We start from the raw sequence: 15,827 nt of genomic DNA, 5'->3' as shown, positions 1-15,827 counted from the left end.
TGGTTACAATACACCAGAGACCCGTAAATAAATAGCACCCGTGACAACTCCCCTCGCTGGGCCACCCAGCTCCCTAGAGCCAGGGCTCTTGCCCCATCCCCCCACAGCACCCCCTGCTGTGGGAGCCTGGGGCTGGAGTAGCTGGGAGCCCCCTGGGGTCCCCCTGTGTTGCCCTATGTCCCCTGGCTCTGAGGGAAGCGCCCCCTACTGGGTGGATGCCTCGGCCCGGAGCTGCCCGTGTGCCTAGCGGGGAGAGGGGCTGGAGCCGCCGGTTCTGGGCCCTAGGTATAAATAGCTTCCTTATAAATAATGCAGCGTTATTCTCGCTATAATTATCGGCTGGGAAGCCTGTGGCCGGGCGGATGCATTAGGCACAGTGCCCCTGCCCCTCCCCCTGTGCCCCGACCCCCCCCCAGCCACTCCCCTCCTGCTTGGGGAGTGAATTGGCAAACCAGAGCCAGGAACCTAGCAAACACCCCCCCCAACTGCACTAGAAGGAATGGAGCTTGTCAGGGCACTGCTGAGGGAAGCTCACGGCGCTGGGTCCCTGGCTGGGCACTGCCCCAGGGAAGCTCACGGCGCTGGGTCCCCAGCCAGGCACTGCCCCAGGGAAGCTCATGGTGCTGGGTCCCCAGCTGGGCACTGCCCCAGGGAAGCTTGCAACGCCAGGTCCCCAGCTGGGCACTGCTGAGGGGAAGCTCACAGCACCAGGCCCCTGGCTGGGCATTGCCCCAGGAAAGCTCGCAGTGCCAGGTCCCCCGCTGGGCACTGCCCCACAGAAGTTCGCAGCACTGGGTTCCCGGCTGGGCACTGCCCCAGGGAAGTTTACAGCGCTGGGTCCTGGCTAGGCACTGCCCCAGAGAAGCTCGTGGTGCTGGGTCCCTGGCTGGGCACTGCCCCAGGGAAGTTCGCAACGCTGGGTTCCCGGCTGGGCACTGCCCCAGGGAAGTTCGCAATGCTGGGTTCCCAGCTGGGCACTGCCCCAGGGAAGTTCGCAATGCTGGGTTCCCGGCTGGGCACTGCCCCAGGGAAGCTCGCAGTGCTGGTTCCCCGGGTAGGCACTGCCACTCGGCACCGGGTCCCTTTTTCATTCTAAGATTAGACGACATGTGATTTAATAAGAATCATCGTTGCTAATTATTGCTGCCCCTCCCCCGCCGGCAGCCTAGGGTGTTTCGCAGCCCAAGGAAAGGCAGTGTCTGGTCCCCGTTCTCTAGTGGGGAACTGAGGCATGGGACAGCAAACGGACCTGCTGTATCTCGGGCACTGAATCAGTATCAAAGAACCCAGGAGTCCTGGCTCCCACCCCCCTCCCCCACAGCCACTAGCCTCCACTCCCTCCCCAGAGCCAGGGAGAGAACCCAGGAGTCCTGGCTCTCAATGCCCCCAAATACCCAACAGTAGGAAAAGCGCCAGGTCACGTAGGAGGAAGAGGATGGATGTGGCAGGCGTGAGAAGGTGGCTGGAGGGAGTGTTATCGCTTTCCAATGCCCCCCCACCCCTGGGGAGGAGCAGCGCCTGGGCAGGTATTTGGCTCCAGGGTGGGGGTTCCTAGGAGGAGGGAATGACAGCGTGGGAAGGGGGCGGGCGGGGGGCACAGGCCGTGGGGAGGATGCGGCTGGGGCTGCAAGGTGGACCCTGGGAGCAGAAATAGCCATGGGAGGTAAAAGGAAAAGTTCGTTCCTGCCGCTGAATTAGCAGGGGCTAAAAACAGCTGCTGTGAAATCTGGGCCTGTCCCCAGCCCTGGATGGCAGCCAGCTGGCAGAGCCCCGGCCCAGCCCTGCCCTGCCCTGCCCTGGCTGCCACGCTGTGGGCAAGGCAGAGTCCTCGCACAGGCTCGCACCAGCCTTCTCACGCACAGGGGAGAGGCACATGCCTGCAGGGCCTTGCCTGGCACCTGGGTGTGCACCGACATGCTCTCTCGCACATGCATGCACCGGTGCCCTCTTGCACAAGCAGGGGCATGCACCAGTGTCCTCTTGCACACTCGCTCACGCAAGCTGGTGCCACATGTGGTCATGTTGCACACTCACTGACACAATCAGGCACAGTCATTCTTTCAAACACTCATTTGAACAAGCAGACATGCACACAGGCATCCTCTTGTACATTTGCACATACACACTCACACACTGACAACCAGGCTCACATAAGCAGAAACTTAGTCACTAGCTGGGGCACTGTTGGGGGGAAGCTCGCAGCACTGGGTGTCCTTCTTGGTCTGCAGAGAGAGGAGAGGTCTGGGTCAGTGATGGGAGGGTGGCTGCGGGGACTGGAGCAAGTGGAGGGGCAGGAGAGGGGAGGCGGGAGCAGGGAGGGGGAAGGAAACCCAGAGAGGTTGGGGTTGGGGTTGGGGTTCCCCGTGGCGGCTCCTGGAAGTGACCGCCATGTTCAGCTCCTAGCCGCAGGGGTGGCCAGGGAAGCCCTGTGAGCTGCTCCCACCCCCCAGCACCAGCTCTGCAATCCCATTGGCCAGGAACCACGGCCAATGGGAGCTGTGGGGGTGGCGCCTGCGGGCATGGTCAGCACACACCACGCAGAACCACCTGGACGCCCCTGCGCCTAGGAGCCGGACATGGAAGCCGCTTCTGGAAGCAGTGCGGAGCCAGGGCAGGCAGGGAGCCTGGCTTAGCCTGGCTGCATCACCAGTTGGGAACTGCCTGAGGTAAGTGCTGCCCGCCCGGAGCCTGCACCCCAAACTCCTGCCCCAGAGTCCGCACCCCCACTTGCACCCCAGACTCCTGCCCCAAGTCAGAACCCCCTCCCACACCCAACACCCTCCCAGATCCCATGCCCCCCACTTGCACCCTGAACTGCTGCCCCAGATTGGAACCCCCTCCCACACCCTAACTCCCTCCCAGAGCCTGCACCCCTCACCCCTTCCCACACCCCATCCTCCTGCCCCAGCCCCTTGCTCACCCCCCAGCCTGAAGCCCCCTCCTACACCCTGAGCCCCTAATTTCTGGCTCCACCCCAGAGCCCACACCCCAACCCCTGCACCAGCCCAGTGAAAATGAAAGTGAAGGAGAGCGAGCGATGAAGGGAGGGGGATGGAGTGAGTGCGGGCGGGGCTTCAGAGAAGAGGCGGGGTAGGGGTGGGGTCTCAGAGAAGGGGCGGGGCATGGGTGGAGCAAGGGTGTTGGGGTTTTGTTTAATGAGAAAGTTGGCAACCCTAGTTGGGGTGGGGCGTGGGACCCCTCCCCTTGGAGTGCACTAGCCCCAATGACAACTCACCCTCCCCCACCTGGGCTGATAAGAGATAAGACAAGACAGGTTCTTCAAGGGTCTGCACAGTCGTGGCACCCAGACCCCTATGGTAGCCACCCCAGGGGCAGAATGTGCATTGCACAGCTTCCACTAACGGGGCATGGGCGTGTGTGCGGAGCCAGGGTGTGAGGGGAGTAAGCTGCATTGCGCACACGCAGAAGTGAGTTACCATGCAACCAGCCATGCCTCGTGGCTGTGGAATTGCCTTCACTCTGGGGTGGAGAGTGGCCTCACGTTCCTTGGTATCTGTGTGTGTGTATGGGGCAGTGGTGGGCAACCTGCTGTCAACGCTGGCAAAATGTCTTGCAGCCCCCAATCAGATTACCCTGATGGGCTGCAGGTTGCCCACCACTGGTGTGGAGCATTCCATTTCCTGCTCTGGGTGAGGCTGCACTGCATGCATCACTGGCTCTGTGAGGGGGCGGCTGCATTGCATGTACTGCTGGGCTTTGCATTGCATTCAGAGTGTGGGTGTGTGGGTGTGTGTGTGAGAGAGAGAGTGTGTGCACACAGGATATAGAACAGTTTCTGTGGGGGGGGGCTGCTTTGCACTGGAGCAGGAGGGAGTTGTACTCCATGTACTGATTTCTCTGCATACCTGGAGTTGCATTTTGTGCACTGGTGTCTGTGTGTAGGAGACTTGCATTACGTGTGCTGGTGGTCAAAGTTTTGTTGCATGTATATACGCTGGTGGGGGCAGTTGCATTCCCAGCACCAGGCCCGGGCAGGCAGTGCCAGCTTTAACAAATGCAGGGCCCCATTCGTAATCACCTGGCGGCACTCCGGTTCTTCGGTGGCACTTTGGCAGTGGGTCCCTCACTCGCGGTCTTCTGTGGAACTCAAGGACCCACTGCCAAAGACCCCCCAGAGCGCTGCCGGGTGAGTAAAAAATTAAAAAGGCGCCAGCGTGGGGCCCTCGTAGGCGCTGGCACGGGGCTCAATTTGGGGGAATCAGGCGTATCGGCCTAAAGCCCGCCCTGCAGGCAGGGAATATGTTGCAGGCATCTGTATCTGTGTAGCTGGGGGTTGCATTCCATGCATCAGTGTTTCTGTATAGAGAGGGTTGCAGTGTATGAATAAGCAGATGGACATTGTGCTGCATACACTGCCACTAGTACCTGTGCGTGCAGGTTACATGCCATGGACTGATGAAAGGAGTTGTAGTCCATGAACCATTTCTGTGGAGCAAGGGAGGGTGGAGCAGCACTGCATGTGCGGATGTCTGTCCATGATGATAGGGGAATTACATTGCATTGCATGTGCCTATCTGTGTGGGTGAGTCTCTGCAGTCCAGGTACTGGTGTCTGTGCAGGGGAAGGGGAGGGGGATTGCATTGCCTACACCAGTTTCTGTGCACAGGAAGTTGAATTACATGCACCCATGTCTGTGAGGGGGTAGGTTGTATTGCATCCCCAGGTATCTATGTAAGGAAGGGGTCGCATTGCATGCAACAGTGTCTGCACAGGGTGATGGTGTTGCATTCCATGCAACTGTGTGTACGGGGATTGCATTGAGTGTACCCGTGCATGCACGAGAGGGGGTATTGTATAGTATGCAGCAGTCTATGCATGGGAGTTTGCATTACATGCAGCAAATGTGCGCAAGAGTCGCATTAAATACAACCCCACGCACACCACTGCATGCACTGAATGGGCCAATGTGTGAGTCGCATAGCATGCACTGATGCGCACACAGGATCGCATTTAAAAACACCCGTGCACACACCAGTGCATGTCATGCAACCCGCTTGCAGGCATGTTGGAGCATGCAATGCACGGACCATTGTGTGAGCTTGCAGTGTACGCATTGCTGCGTGCAGGGCGGTTGCACTGCATACAAAGGGGTGTGTGGAAGGCGCTGCATTGCATGCACTGGTGTGTGGGTGGGCTGCGTTGCATGCATCGGTGCGCGCGGGGTATGTACGTTGCATTGAGTGCTCCGGTGTGCGGGGCCGTTGCTTTGCATGCACTGCGGGCGCGCGGGGAGGGGATACCAGGCTCCAGCGTGTCACACACACTCCGCCCAGCCTTCCTCCCCGGCCTGCCGGAGGCGGCTCCTGATTGGACGAGGGCTCTGCCAGCTCTAGCCAATGGGAGCAGAGTGCGATGACTTCATCCCTCGGTCGTCCCGGGTGCGGATTGGCTGTGGCCAGCCCCGCCTCCAGCCCCCACGTGGGGTGTGTGTGTGTGTGTGCTTGGGGCGGGGGGGGTGTTCCCGGTCCGGGCGCTGATTGGCCGCGGTGAGGGCCGCGGCGGCTCCGCTGTTGCTGAGAGGAAGCGCTAGGAGCCCGGACGAGGCGCGACGGGGCCTGGCCGGGAGAGACCGCCGGGTGAGCTCATGAATATGTCAATGAGATGCAAATGACATGCAAATAACGCGTCTCCAGGAAGACGTCCGGAGGGGGGGCAGCTGCCCTTTCCCCTTGGAGTTTCGCTCCCAAGCCCTGCGGGGGGGGGGTGTGGAGCCGCCGCGGGGGGTGATGGGAGTCGTAGTCTTGCCGCGGAGGGGGGAGCGCGGGTGCCTCCCCGGGGCGGGCCACGGCGGGGACTTCATCTCCCAGCATGCACGGTGCGGCAGCAGGCCTGGCTTGGAGCGGGGGTCGGTCGCGGGGGCTGCTGGGAGATGTAGTCTGGGGAGCCCGCCGGAGGGGACTACCTCTCCCGGCAGGTCCCGCGCGGAGCGGGAAGCGGCCGCTCTGCATGCCGGGAGCCGTAGTGGTTCCGCGGGGAGGGGGCGCCGGGGCTCGTGCCGGGATGCGGACTACAACTGCCCTGACGCGCGGCGCAGCCTGGCGCTTCCTCCTCTCCCAGCGCCAGGTAAACAAGTCTGGGCCTGGCCCCGCCCCGCCCCATCTTGCTATTGGCTACTGTACCTCCTGCCCCGGCCCTGTGCCCTCCATCGGCCTCTCATTGACTACTGTAAGTGTCACTCGAAGGGACGGGGCAGGATGAGCCTGGGATAGTACTCGCCTCTCCTCGCCTCTGATTGGCCACTGCCACTGCCACTCTTCGGGGGTTGGCCGAGTGCAAGTCATGCCTCGTGTCCGTTGGCCCTCGCGGCTGCCAGTCAGAGGTTTTTGCGCGCTGATTGGCCGGCGGCTCCAGCTGGTCCAGATTCATTCACCATTTTGTCTGTTGGAGTAAAAGGGGCTCGGAGGGGCCGAGAGGGGCTCGGGCTGGACCATCCTGTGGTGCAGGGGGGACCGGGCTGTACCAACCCCCTGGATAGGGGGTAGGGCACTACTCGGCTCCCTCTCGGACGGGGGGCCAAACAGGTAAGGGGGCCCCGGGGCGATACCAACCCCCCTGTCAGAAAATGGGGGGAGCCCCCGGGCGGTACCAACCACCCAACCCCCCCTGAAAATGGGGGGAGCCCCCCCGGCGGTACCACCCCCCCTCAAAATGGGGGGAGCCCCCCCGGCGGTACCACCCCCCTCAAAAAGGGGGGAGCCCCCCCGGCGGTACCACCCCCCCTCAAAATGGGGGGAGCCCCCGGCCGGTACCTCCCCCTCAAAATTGGGGGAGCCCCCCCGGCGGTACCACCCCCTCAAAATGGGGGGAGCCCCCAGGCGGTACGAACCACCCAACCCCCCCTGAAAATGGGGGGAGCCCCCCCGGCGGTACCAACCAACTGCCCTGCAAAATGGGGTGAGCCCCCCCGGATGGTACCAGCCAACCCCCTCCGAGAATGTGGGGAGCCCCCCCGGGCAGTACCAACCAACCCCCTCCGAGAATGTGGGGAGCCCCCCCGGGCAGTACCAACCAATCCCCCCTCAAAATGGGGTGAGCCCCCCAGACGGTACCAACTGTCTCCCCCCAAAAATGAGGGAGTCCCCCGGGTGGTAACAACCAACCCCCCCTCTGAGAATGGGGGGAGCCCCCTGGGGTGGTACTGACCCCCCCTCTGAAGATGCGGGGAGCCCCCCCCCCGGGCGGTAGCAACCTTCTGTAGTGTGGCAGGAAAGGGCTGCACCATTCTTGGTGGGGTGGGCAAGGGGGTTGCGTTGCTATTATGAGATGGGGTGTCCCGGGTCAGAGGGACCCCCCGGGATAGTGTTATGGGGTGCAGAGTGGTGAGTCACTCAGGAGACCCCAGCATGCGTGTCTGGGGGGGTGAAGGGGGTTCTCTGGGCCCGGCAGACTAGGGGAAATGGGGTCCAGGGCATGGGGGATGTCAGGATGTCTGGGGGGGCTGGGCTGTCAGTCTTGGGGCCGGGGGGGAGGCTGGAGCTGGGGGAGATGAGGAGGCGAAGCAGAAAAGGGAGACGGGGCTGGCCCAGGGGGTGTCGGAATTGGGGTTCCCTGGTACTGGAGGCGGTTGTGGTTCTGGCCCCATTTCCTCCCAGTGGTGCCCAGAAGGGCCCTGCTAGGCCAAGCGGCCCAGGACTCCAGAGGAGCCTGGCAGGGCCCAGCCGCTGTCCCTCCCTCCCTCCATCCAAGGGGGGAGGGGGTGACATTCCAGCCACTCCTGGGGCTCTGCCTGAGATTGGGGGGCAAGGATGGTCTTGGGGCATCTCAGCGGCTCGGACGTCCCGCCCACATTTACACACGGGGGGGGGGTGTTAAGATTGCACATGGGCAGAGAGATCCCCCTTACCCCCCCCCGCCCCAACAACCTTGGTTAACCTCTCCCTGCCTGGAGTAGGCTGGGCCGGGCCAGGATTTGAGGCAAACAGGTAAGTGAGAGGGAGGGCAGACTTAGCCCCATGCCATGAACAGGGTGTATAAGGGGATGTTCCTCTCCCACACATGGGCTTACTGGCCCCCCAGAAACCCACTTCCCCCCACATTTCCCATGTGTGGGTGGACACACGGTCCCAGCACTGCCTCTGCCCCCTGGGACTATACACACAAACTCCCTCCTGCCAGTCGGGATGTGGGGCGGGCCAGGACTGGGCTAGTAGGGCTGTGGGTTGGAGTTGAGGGGCCGTGGAAGAGCTGGAGGGGCAGGGCTGGGCTAGCAGGGAGCTGTGCTTTGGGGTTCAGGGGGCCCAGGGTTGGGTTGTCCAGCCCTCACCCCTTGACATGGTCTTCCCCTCCTGTCCTCCCAGGTCCTGTGTGTCCACCCGGCCTGGAGGCTGGAAGATGAAACCCGCGAGGAAGGCTGCCAGCTCCTCCTCTTCCTCCTCATCCAGCAGCAACAGCCGCTCTCCCCCGTCCACCCGGGCCAAGACCCAGAAGCGCAGGACGTCTGAGGGGGGGCCCAAGTCGGCAGGGGAGGAGGAGGGGGTCGGGGGAGGCGGAGAGGAAAGCCCTGCCCAGCCCCTGCCCTTGCCGGGCCCCCATCTCATGCCAGTGAAGATGGATCCCGGCTCGCAAGAGCTGCCTGGGCAGCAGAGTGACCCCTATGAGCCGCCCGACGGGGAGCCGGGGTGCGACGACCCCCCAGGGGAGCCCCCTTTGAGCCGCAAGACGGCCACCTTCAAATCCCGAGCCCCCCGCAAGAACCCAGCGGCCGGGGATGAGTGGAGCGGCTCCGAGGGCTCCGGGGCGCCAGGCGAGGAGGGCACCGGGCACTGCCCCTCCTCCAGCACCGACACGGCCAGCGAGCACTCGGCCGACGAGGATGCCAAGGGAGCTGGGGGGGAGTTGTGGGGCACGGCCCCCGGCCCCAGCGACTATGACCTGCGGCTGCTGCGTTCGCAGCGGGTCCTGGCCCGGCGCCAGGGCATCTTCCAGCCGGCCGTGGTCAAGCATGTCCGGCGTGGCCAGGACCTGGGAGTTCAGTTCACCGGCGACCGGGCCATCACCTACTACGAGGGGGCGCTGGGCTCGGGGGCCCTGGACGTGGTCCTGGACACCACGCCCCTTGCGGGCGCTGTGGCAGTGGGGGCCCGCGTCTGCGTCTGCTTGGCCCCTGAGGAGACGGCCTACTACGAGGGCACCGTGCTGGAGGTGAGCCTGAAGCCGGCCTCCTACAAGGTGCATTTCACCGGCCCTAGCCCGGTCCCCCGCAAGGACACGGTGTGGGTGCCACGCTCTGGCCTGCGTCTGTTGCGCCCGCCGTGGAGCCTGGCTGTCGCCGCGCCCCCCAAGCCAGAGGAGGAGGAGCCCCCCTGCCCTGAGCCCAAGCAGCCAGAGGACGCTGAGGTCTCCAAGATCAGTGCTGGCGTGCGGGGGGCTGGGGAGGAGAAGCCCCCGGCCGCTGCCCCGCAGCTGTTGTCACCCCCCAAGTCCCCGGCCTTTGCCCGCCTGCCGGAGCAGGCCTCTCCGCTGCTGAGCCCCGAGGCGGGCGGCAGCCGCAGCAGCAGCGTGGTGTCGGTGGAGAAGTGCAGCACGCCGGGCTCGGCGCGCTCCCGCACACCCCTGACGGCCGCCCAGCAGAAGTACAAGAAGGGGGACGTGGTCTGCACCCCCAACGGGATCCGTAAGAAGTTCAACGGCAAACAGTGGCGCCGGCTCTGCTCCCGCGAGGGCTGCATGAAGGAGTCCCAGCGGCGCGGCTACTGCTCCCGCCACCTCTCCATGCGTACCAAGGAGCTGGAGAGCCTGTCGGAGGGCCGGGCCAGCGGGCTGCGGGAGGGCAGCGCCGAGTTCGACTGGGATGAGACGTCCCGCGACAGCGAGGCCAGCAGCGCCCGTGGCGACTCCCGCCCCCGCCTGGTGGCACCGGCCGACCTGTCCCGCTTCGAGTTCGACGAGTGCGAGGCAGCCGTCATGCTGGTGTCGCTGGGCAGCTCGCGCTCAGGCACCCCGTCCTTCTCGCCCGTCTCCACCCAGTCGCCCTTCTCACCTGCCCCCTCGCCATCCCCCTCACCCCTCTTCGGCTTCCGGCCCGCCAACTTCAGCCCCATCAACGCCTCGCCTGTCATCCAGCGGGTGGCCGCCCGCAGCCGCCACGTCAGCGCCAGCACGCCCAAGGGGGCAGGGGGTGGAGTGCTGAGCCCCGAGATGCTGCACCACGCCCCTCACCGGGAGCGGCACTCCTCGGGCATCGTGCCCACCTTCCAGACCAACCTGACCTTCACCGTGCCCATGAGCCCCGGCAAGCGCAAGGCGGAGGCACCCCATGGCGGGCCGGGTGGGGGCGCCGACTTCCAGAAGAGTGACAGCCTGGACTCAGGGGTGGAGTCGGTCTCCCACACCCCCACCCCCTCCACGCCTGCCGGCTTCCGGGCCGTCTCGCCCCCCGGCCCTGGGCCTTTCTCCCGCTCCCAGCAGGCCTCACCGCTGCTGCTACTCTCTTCGCCAGCAGGGCTGACCTCCGACCCCAGCCCCACGGTGCGCCGGGTGCCAGCTGTGCAGCGGGACTCACCCGTCATCGTCCGCAACCCCGATGTGCCGCTGCCCTCCAAGTTCACAGAGAAGCCACGGGAGGGGCGGGCCGGCAGCCCTCGGCTGGGCAAGGTGGGCACCAAAGAACAGCTGCAGGTGCCGGTGCCCATCAATATGGGGCGGGCGCTGCCCTGCAGCCAGCCTAGCGCCGTCCCGGCCCCAGAACAGGCGCCCCCCGTCTTCAGTGTCTCCTCCCCCTTCCAGCCGGTCGCCTTCCACCCCTCCCCGGCCGCCCTGCTGCCTGTCATTGTGCCTAACGACTACTCCGGCCCGCCGGCCCCCAAGAAAGAGATCATCATGGGCCGGCCTGGCACAGGTAAGGGACCTCTGGGGAGAGCTCGGGCCTGGCCTCAGCACGGTGCTGCAGGGAGTGGGGTGGGGTCTCAGGAGGGGGTGCTCTCCCCTCTCATGTACATTGCTCTTGAACCTGCATATCTGTGCTGGGAGAGGAGTCCCTGTATGAACAGCTCCTGTGCCCCATCCCAGAGATGGCTGCATCCCAGTGCCAGGTGAAGGGTCCCTGTATAACCAGCCCCTGCGCCCCACCTCAGAGGTGGCAGCATCGCAGCGCTGGGAGAGGGATGCTGGGTATGGAGTTGTGCCTTTGTTTGAATACTAGTATGTGGGCTCAGCTCAGCTCTCGACATCGATCTCTAGCCTAGTTCAGCCTAAAAGTTAATTCCCCCGCCCCACCATGCCCTTTGGCTGGGGAGGAGCTCTGGGGTCAGCCGGGGGGGTGGGAGGAACGTGATTGTGTGTGGTGCTGAGCGTGCACAGCCCTGGGTGTGTGTGCAAGAAATTCCAGTGCCCTGAAGGGGATGCTGTGTGTGTCGGTGCTTCTGAGTGAGTGTGTGTGTGTCACGCTGCCTGGCCCTAGGGGCCTGGCTCCCCACGTGGCTGTCACCACACCATGCTTGCTCACCTAGGCTGGTGTGGGGTGCCTCGGCAATTCTCCATCGGCCTTGTTCTTACCCAGGCCTGGATCTCCGGTGCAGGGCTTGCACGTGGGACTCGCGTGCTCAGTTCTGCACAGCCTGGGGCTCTTGGGGCAGCATTTGCACCAGGGGCTCGCACACTAGCCCTTTCGTACGCTCATTCTTGCACAGGTCTGGGGTTCCCAGTGCAGGGTTCACACACTCGCTGTCGCACTGAACCCGGGCTCTGGTCAGAGGCCTCCATCCTGGGCTGGGTCTTGTGGAAGTAGGGGGGAATCCCTGGGGAGGTGGGGCCCAGCTCCCTGCCCCCTGGATGTGGGTGTGAACGGGCAGCTCCCTTGCTCCCTTCCCATCACCATCCCTGCAGTAGTGGGGATGTAGTTTGCCGTCTCCTGGCAACCGGTAACCAGAGCGACCATCTCCCTGTGCTCCTAGCCCTGTCTCTATTTATATTGGAGCAAGAGGGGTGGGTGTGCAAGTGGGCGTGCAATGGGGTTGCACGAGTTCAGGGGACATGACAGAGCCGGCCTCTCCACCTCCCCTGCGGATAATGAGTGTACACAAGCTCTCCTCAGCACACGTGTGGCTGGCACAGATGTGCACAAAAGCAGTTGCACACATGACATACTTACACGGAGCACAGTCATGAACACAAGTGTTACGCCTGGTTCACGTATCATTTGCCTGGACAGCATGTTTCACAGACCCCCTCACCTTAGTCACAGCCCTGTGGGACACACGTGGCTCTGGCACACCCCAGACGTGGCACAACACTGCTCACACCTCGCCCACTGCTCCTGCACACTTGTGCACACCTGTCCTGGCAGCTCCAGGCTGTCAAACATCCACAGCATGTAAACCGCTGCCTTTCCATTCTCACAGACATGAGTGTGTTATCCACACCGATGCTGGGTATGGGCACACCGCCTACATGCTCCGGTGTGTTATCTGCACCTGGGTCTCACAGCAGCGGGGCTGGGGGGAGGGGGTGCAGGCTTACACCAGCCCTCAGCCACAGCGTCCTGCTCACCGGGCTGGAGCACCTGCTCACATGCATGGGGCCCAGTGGCGCTGGGTGTCTTTGGCGCAGCCGTGCTTGGGCAGCTTCACACACACGGCATGTTCACCCGCCATCTCGCACTCTTGCCCCCCTTTGCACTTCCTCCGTCCCTCCCCCATGCGCTGTCATCTGCTTCTGCATGTTCACCTCCCGCAGGGCGGTGTCTCACATGCTGACACTGGCATTGCTGGGGGGGTACTTGGGCTCTGGGTCGCCCTGGAGACCCATGGAGTCCTTGGCAACAGCTGCTGCTTTCTGGGTGTGGATGTCTGGGGTTGCCAGGGAGACCACATCCTTCCCATGTGGGGCAGGGTTGCCCTGGGGGGTGGGAGGGCAGACAGGTTGTCCCCTAGTTCCTTTTGTGCCCTCATGGTCGCCCCCCCAGTCCCCTGGCTGTGAGATGCATCCCTGGTGGCCACTGGAATGTCCCCTGGGCCACCCCCCCTCACTGCCCCCCAGAACTGCATGGGGGGACGGGGACCCCAAACCTATGTGTCCCTGCCGCCCCCTGCTGCAGGGGCTGAGTCCTGCTCTGTGCGTGTGTGTGTCTGTCCCTGCTGCCCTCTGCTGGAGGGGATGGGCCCCGTGCGCTCTGTGTGTGTGTGTGTGTGTGCAGTGCATCTCACTTGCTGTGTGTGTTACTCTACATTGTGGTGGTTGTGTGTGTGGTGGGCTGTCTCTTGCTGGCTGTGCAGCATGTGGGGTTTTTTTCTGTACAGGGGGTGCATGTTCTTATTCTTCAGGTGTGCGGCTGCGTTGGTAACTGTCTTGCTCTCGTTGTGTCTCTGCTCTACGTGTCCGAGTGTGTTAAACTGCAGCTGTGCGTAGTGTGGTGTTCCAGTGAATTGGCATGCGTGTGTCTCTCTGTGTATCTTGTCTCTTTTATGGAGTGAAGGTGCGTGTGCATGTCGCCTACTGTACATTTGTGTCTCTCTCTGCGTGGGTATGTCTCTGATGTGTGTTTGTGGGGGGCTGTGTCTCTTGCTTGCAGCGTGGGTGTGTTCTGGGGTGCGTGTTTGTGCCCCCCCAGGAGCTCTCAGCCCAGGGCTGTGGGGGGGGGGTTGCTGAGCTCTCTCCGCCTCCTACCCCATTGACCCAGGTGGGGGTGGGGGAGGAACAGCCTGCCCGGGGTGTGGGCAGAGGCCGTGTTGACTCACACTGGGCCTAGTAGCCTATGTGGGGAGCGCGCATGGGTCCCGGGTTGGCAGGTCCCCAGGACGTGGGGGCCAGGGCCTCTCTGGCAGGGCCGGCTCCTCCCCCTGCCCCTGGGTGTGGGGGGAGGTTATCCCAAGAATGCAGCTGGGCCCCTAGCGAGCAGCCGGCGGGAAGCCAGCGCGGAGCCAGCGCTCTGGGAGCATGCGTCTGTGTGTGTGTTATAGCAGCTGTGTGGGTCAGCCTGTGTGTGTCAGCATAGCCAGATGCATCAGTGTCTGGGTGTGAGAGTGCAGGGTGTGTGTGTCTCCAAGCTGGTGTGTGAGTGGGTCAGCATGCCCAGTTGTGTGGGTGAGAGAGAAAGCACGTGTCAGTGTCAACATGCCCACGTGTGTGTGAGGAGTGTGTAGATATGCACAGCTCTGTGAGAATGAATGTGCACAGCTGGGTGTGAAAAGGTGCACACTGCTCTGTGCATGTAAACACAGGTATTGGTGTGAGAACATGTGAGCATTTCATGCCCACCCAGGGCATCAGTGGGAGGCCTGGGTGGGAGAGTGGTTGAAGTGCAGGCAAGTGTGGCTGGAGAGCACACACTGCTACGAGTGTGTCAGCTGCAGGAGTTTGGGGTGTGTGAATGTTAGAAGTGCACAAGAGTGTCTGTGGAGCATGAGTGAGCATGTCAGACGTGCACACGAGCATGAGTGAGTGCACGAGTGGGGTGTGGATTGTGAGCTAGCGTGTTAAATGTGCACAGGAGTGTGTGGTGAGTGTGTCAGATGTGCACACAAGCTGGTGTGGAGCATGAGTGTGTTAGGCGCACAAGGGTGTGGAGCATGAGCGAGTGTTAAACGTGCGCACAAGGGTGGGTGCGTAGCATGAGCGAGCGCACAAATGGGGTGTGGAGCATGAGCGTGTTAAACATGGACAGAAGTGTGTGCGGTGAGTGTCAGGCATGCGCACGAGGGTGGGTGGGGAGTGTGAGTGAGTGTCAGGCGTGCACACGAGGGTGGGTGGGGAGTGTGAGTGAGTGTCAGGCGTGTGCACGAGGGTGGGTGGAGTGAGTGAATGTCAGGCGTGTGCACAAGGGTGGGTGGAGTGTGAGTGTGTGTCAGGCATGCACACGAGGGTGGGGAGTGTGTGTCAGGTGTGCGCATGAGGGTGGGTGGAGTGCGAGTGTCAGGCGTGCACACGAGGGTGGGTGGAGTGTGAGTGTGTCAGGTGTGCACACGAGGGTGGGTGGGGAGTGTGAGTGAGTGTGTCAGGCTTGCACATGAGGATGGGAGGAGTGAGAGTGAGTATGTCAGGTGTGCACATGAGGGTGGGCGGAGTGTGAGTGAGTGTGTCAGGCGTGTGCATGAGGGTGGAGTGGAGTGTGTGTCAGGCGTGCGCATGAGGGTAGGTGGGGACTGTGAGTGTGTCAGGCGCGCGCACGAGGGTGGGTGGAGTGAGAGTGAGTGTCAGGCATGCGCACGAGGGTGGGTGGAGTGTGAGAGAGTGTCAGGCGTGCGCACAACGGTGGGTGGAGTGACTGTCAGGCATGCGCATGACGGTGGGTGGGGAGTGTGTGTCAGGCGTGCACACGAGGGTGGGTGGAGTGTGAGTGAGTGTGTCAGGCGTGCACATGAGGGTGGGGGAGTGTGAGTGAGTGTGTCAGGCGTGCACATGAGGGTGGGTGTGGAGTGTGTGTGTCAGGCGTGCGCATGAGGGTGGGTGGAGTGTGAGTGAGTGTGTCAGGCGTGAGCGCGAGGGTGGGTAGGGAGTGTGAGTGAGTGTGTCAGGCGTGAGCACGAGGGTGGGTGGAGTATGAGTGTGTCAGGCATGCCCACGAGGGTGGGCGGAGTGTGAGTGTGTGTGTCAGGCGTGCGCACAATGGTGGGTGGAGTGACTCAGGTGTGTGCACGAGGGTGGGTGCGGAGTGTGTGTGTCAGGAGTGTGCACGAGGGTCGGGGGAGTGTGAGTGTGTGTGTCAGGCGTGCGCATGAGGGTGGGGGGAGTGTGAGTGAGTGTGTCGGGCGTGGGCATGAGGGTGGGGGGAGTGTGAGTGTGTCAGGCATGTGCACGAGGGTGGGTGTGGAGTGTGTGTGTGTCAGGCGTGCGCATGAGGGTGGGTGGAGTGTGAGTGAGTGTGTCAGGCG

The 15,827-nt window shown here is 63.1% G+C and overlaps 2 protein-coding genes across 8 annotated transcripts in view; both read left to right on the top strand.

Moving 5' to 3' along the window:
* The first annotated feature begins 5,467 nt into the window (after positions 1-5,467).
* Positions 5,468-15,827, top strand: part of CIC (capicua transcriptional repressor) — a 28,815-nt gene continuing 18,455 nt past the window's right edge. For 5 of the 7 annotated variants that reach the window (XM_030543115.1, XM_030543114.1, XM_030543116.1 and 2 more), the window contains exons 1-2: positions 5,468-5,597; positions 8,319-10,858. In XM_030543115.1, coding sequence (XP_030398975.1) covers positions 8,353-10,858 — 2,506 coding nt within the window. In that variant the 5' untranslated portion in view covers positions 5,468-5,597; positions 8,319-8,352. Of the gene's footprint in view, positions 5,598-5,952; positions 6,085-6,107; positions 6,543-8,318; positions 10,859-15,827 lie in introns of those variants that run through there. The other 2 variants (XM_030543113.1, XM_030543112.1) reach the window with 2 other exon arrangements.
* On the top strand, positions 11,807-14,675 carry LOC115640378. The gene is made up of 2 exons (XM_030543121.1): positions 11,807-14,463; positions 14,567-14,675. The coding sequence occupies exon 1, from the start codon at positions 12,362-12,364 to the stop codon at positions 13,298-13,300; it is 939 nt and encodes a 312-aa protein (XP_030398981.1). The 5' UTR covers positions 11,807-12,361; the 3' UTR covers positions 13,301-14,463; positions 14,567-14,675.

Source organism: Gopherus evgoodei, unplaced genomic scaffold (assembly GCF_007399415.2).
Source record: "Gopherus evgoodei ecotype Sinaloan lineage unplaced genomic scaffold, rGopEvg1_v1.p scaffold_31_arrow_ctg1, whole genome shotgun sequence".
Classification (NCBI taxonomy): domain Eukaryota; kingdom Metazoa; phylum Chordata; order Testudines; family Testudinidae; genus Gopherus; species Gopherus evgoodei.
This window is presented reverse-complemented; position numbering and strand designations above follow the sequence as displayed.

Bases quoted from the DNA above. Each gene is read 5' to 3' on its own strand.
- LOC115640378 (XM_030543121.1), top strand. From the start codon at position 12,362: ATGAGTGTGTTATCCACACCGATGCTGGGTATGGGCACACCGCCTACA.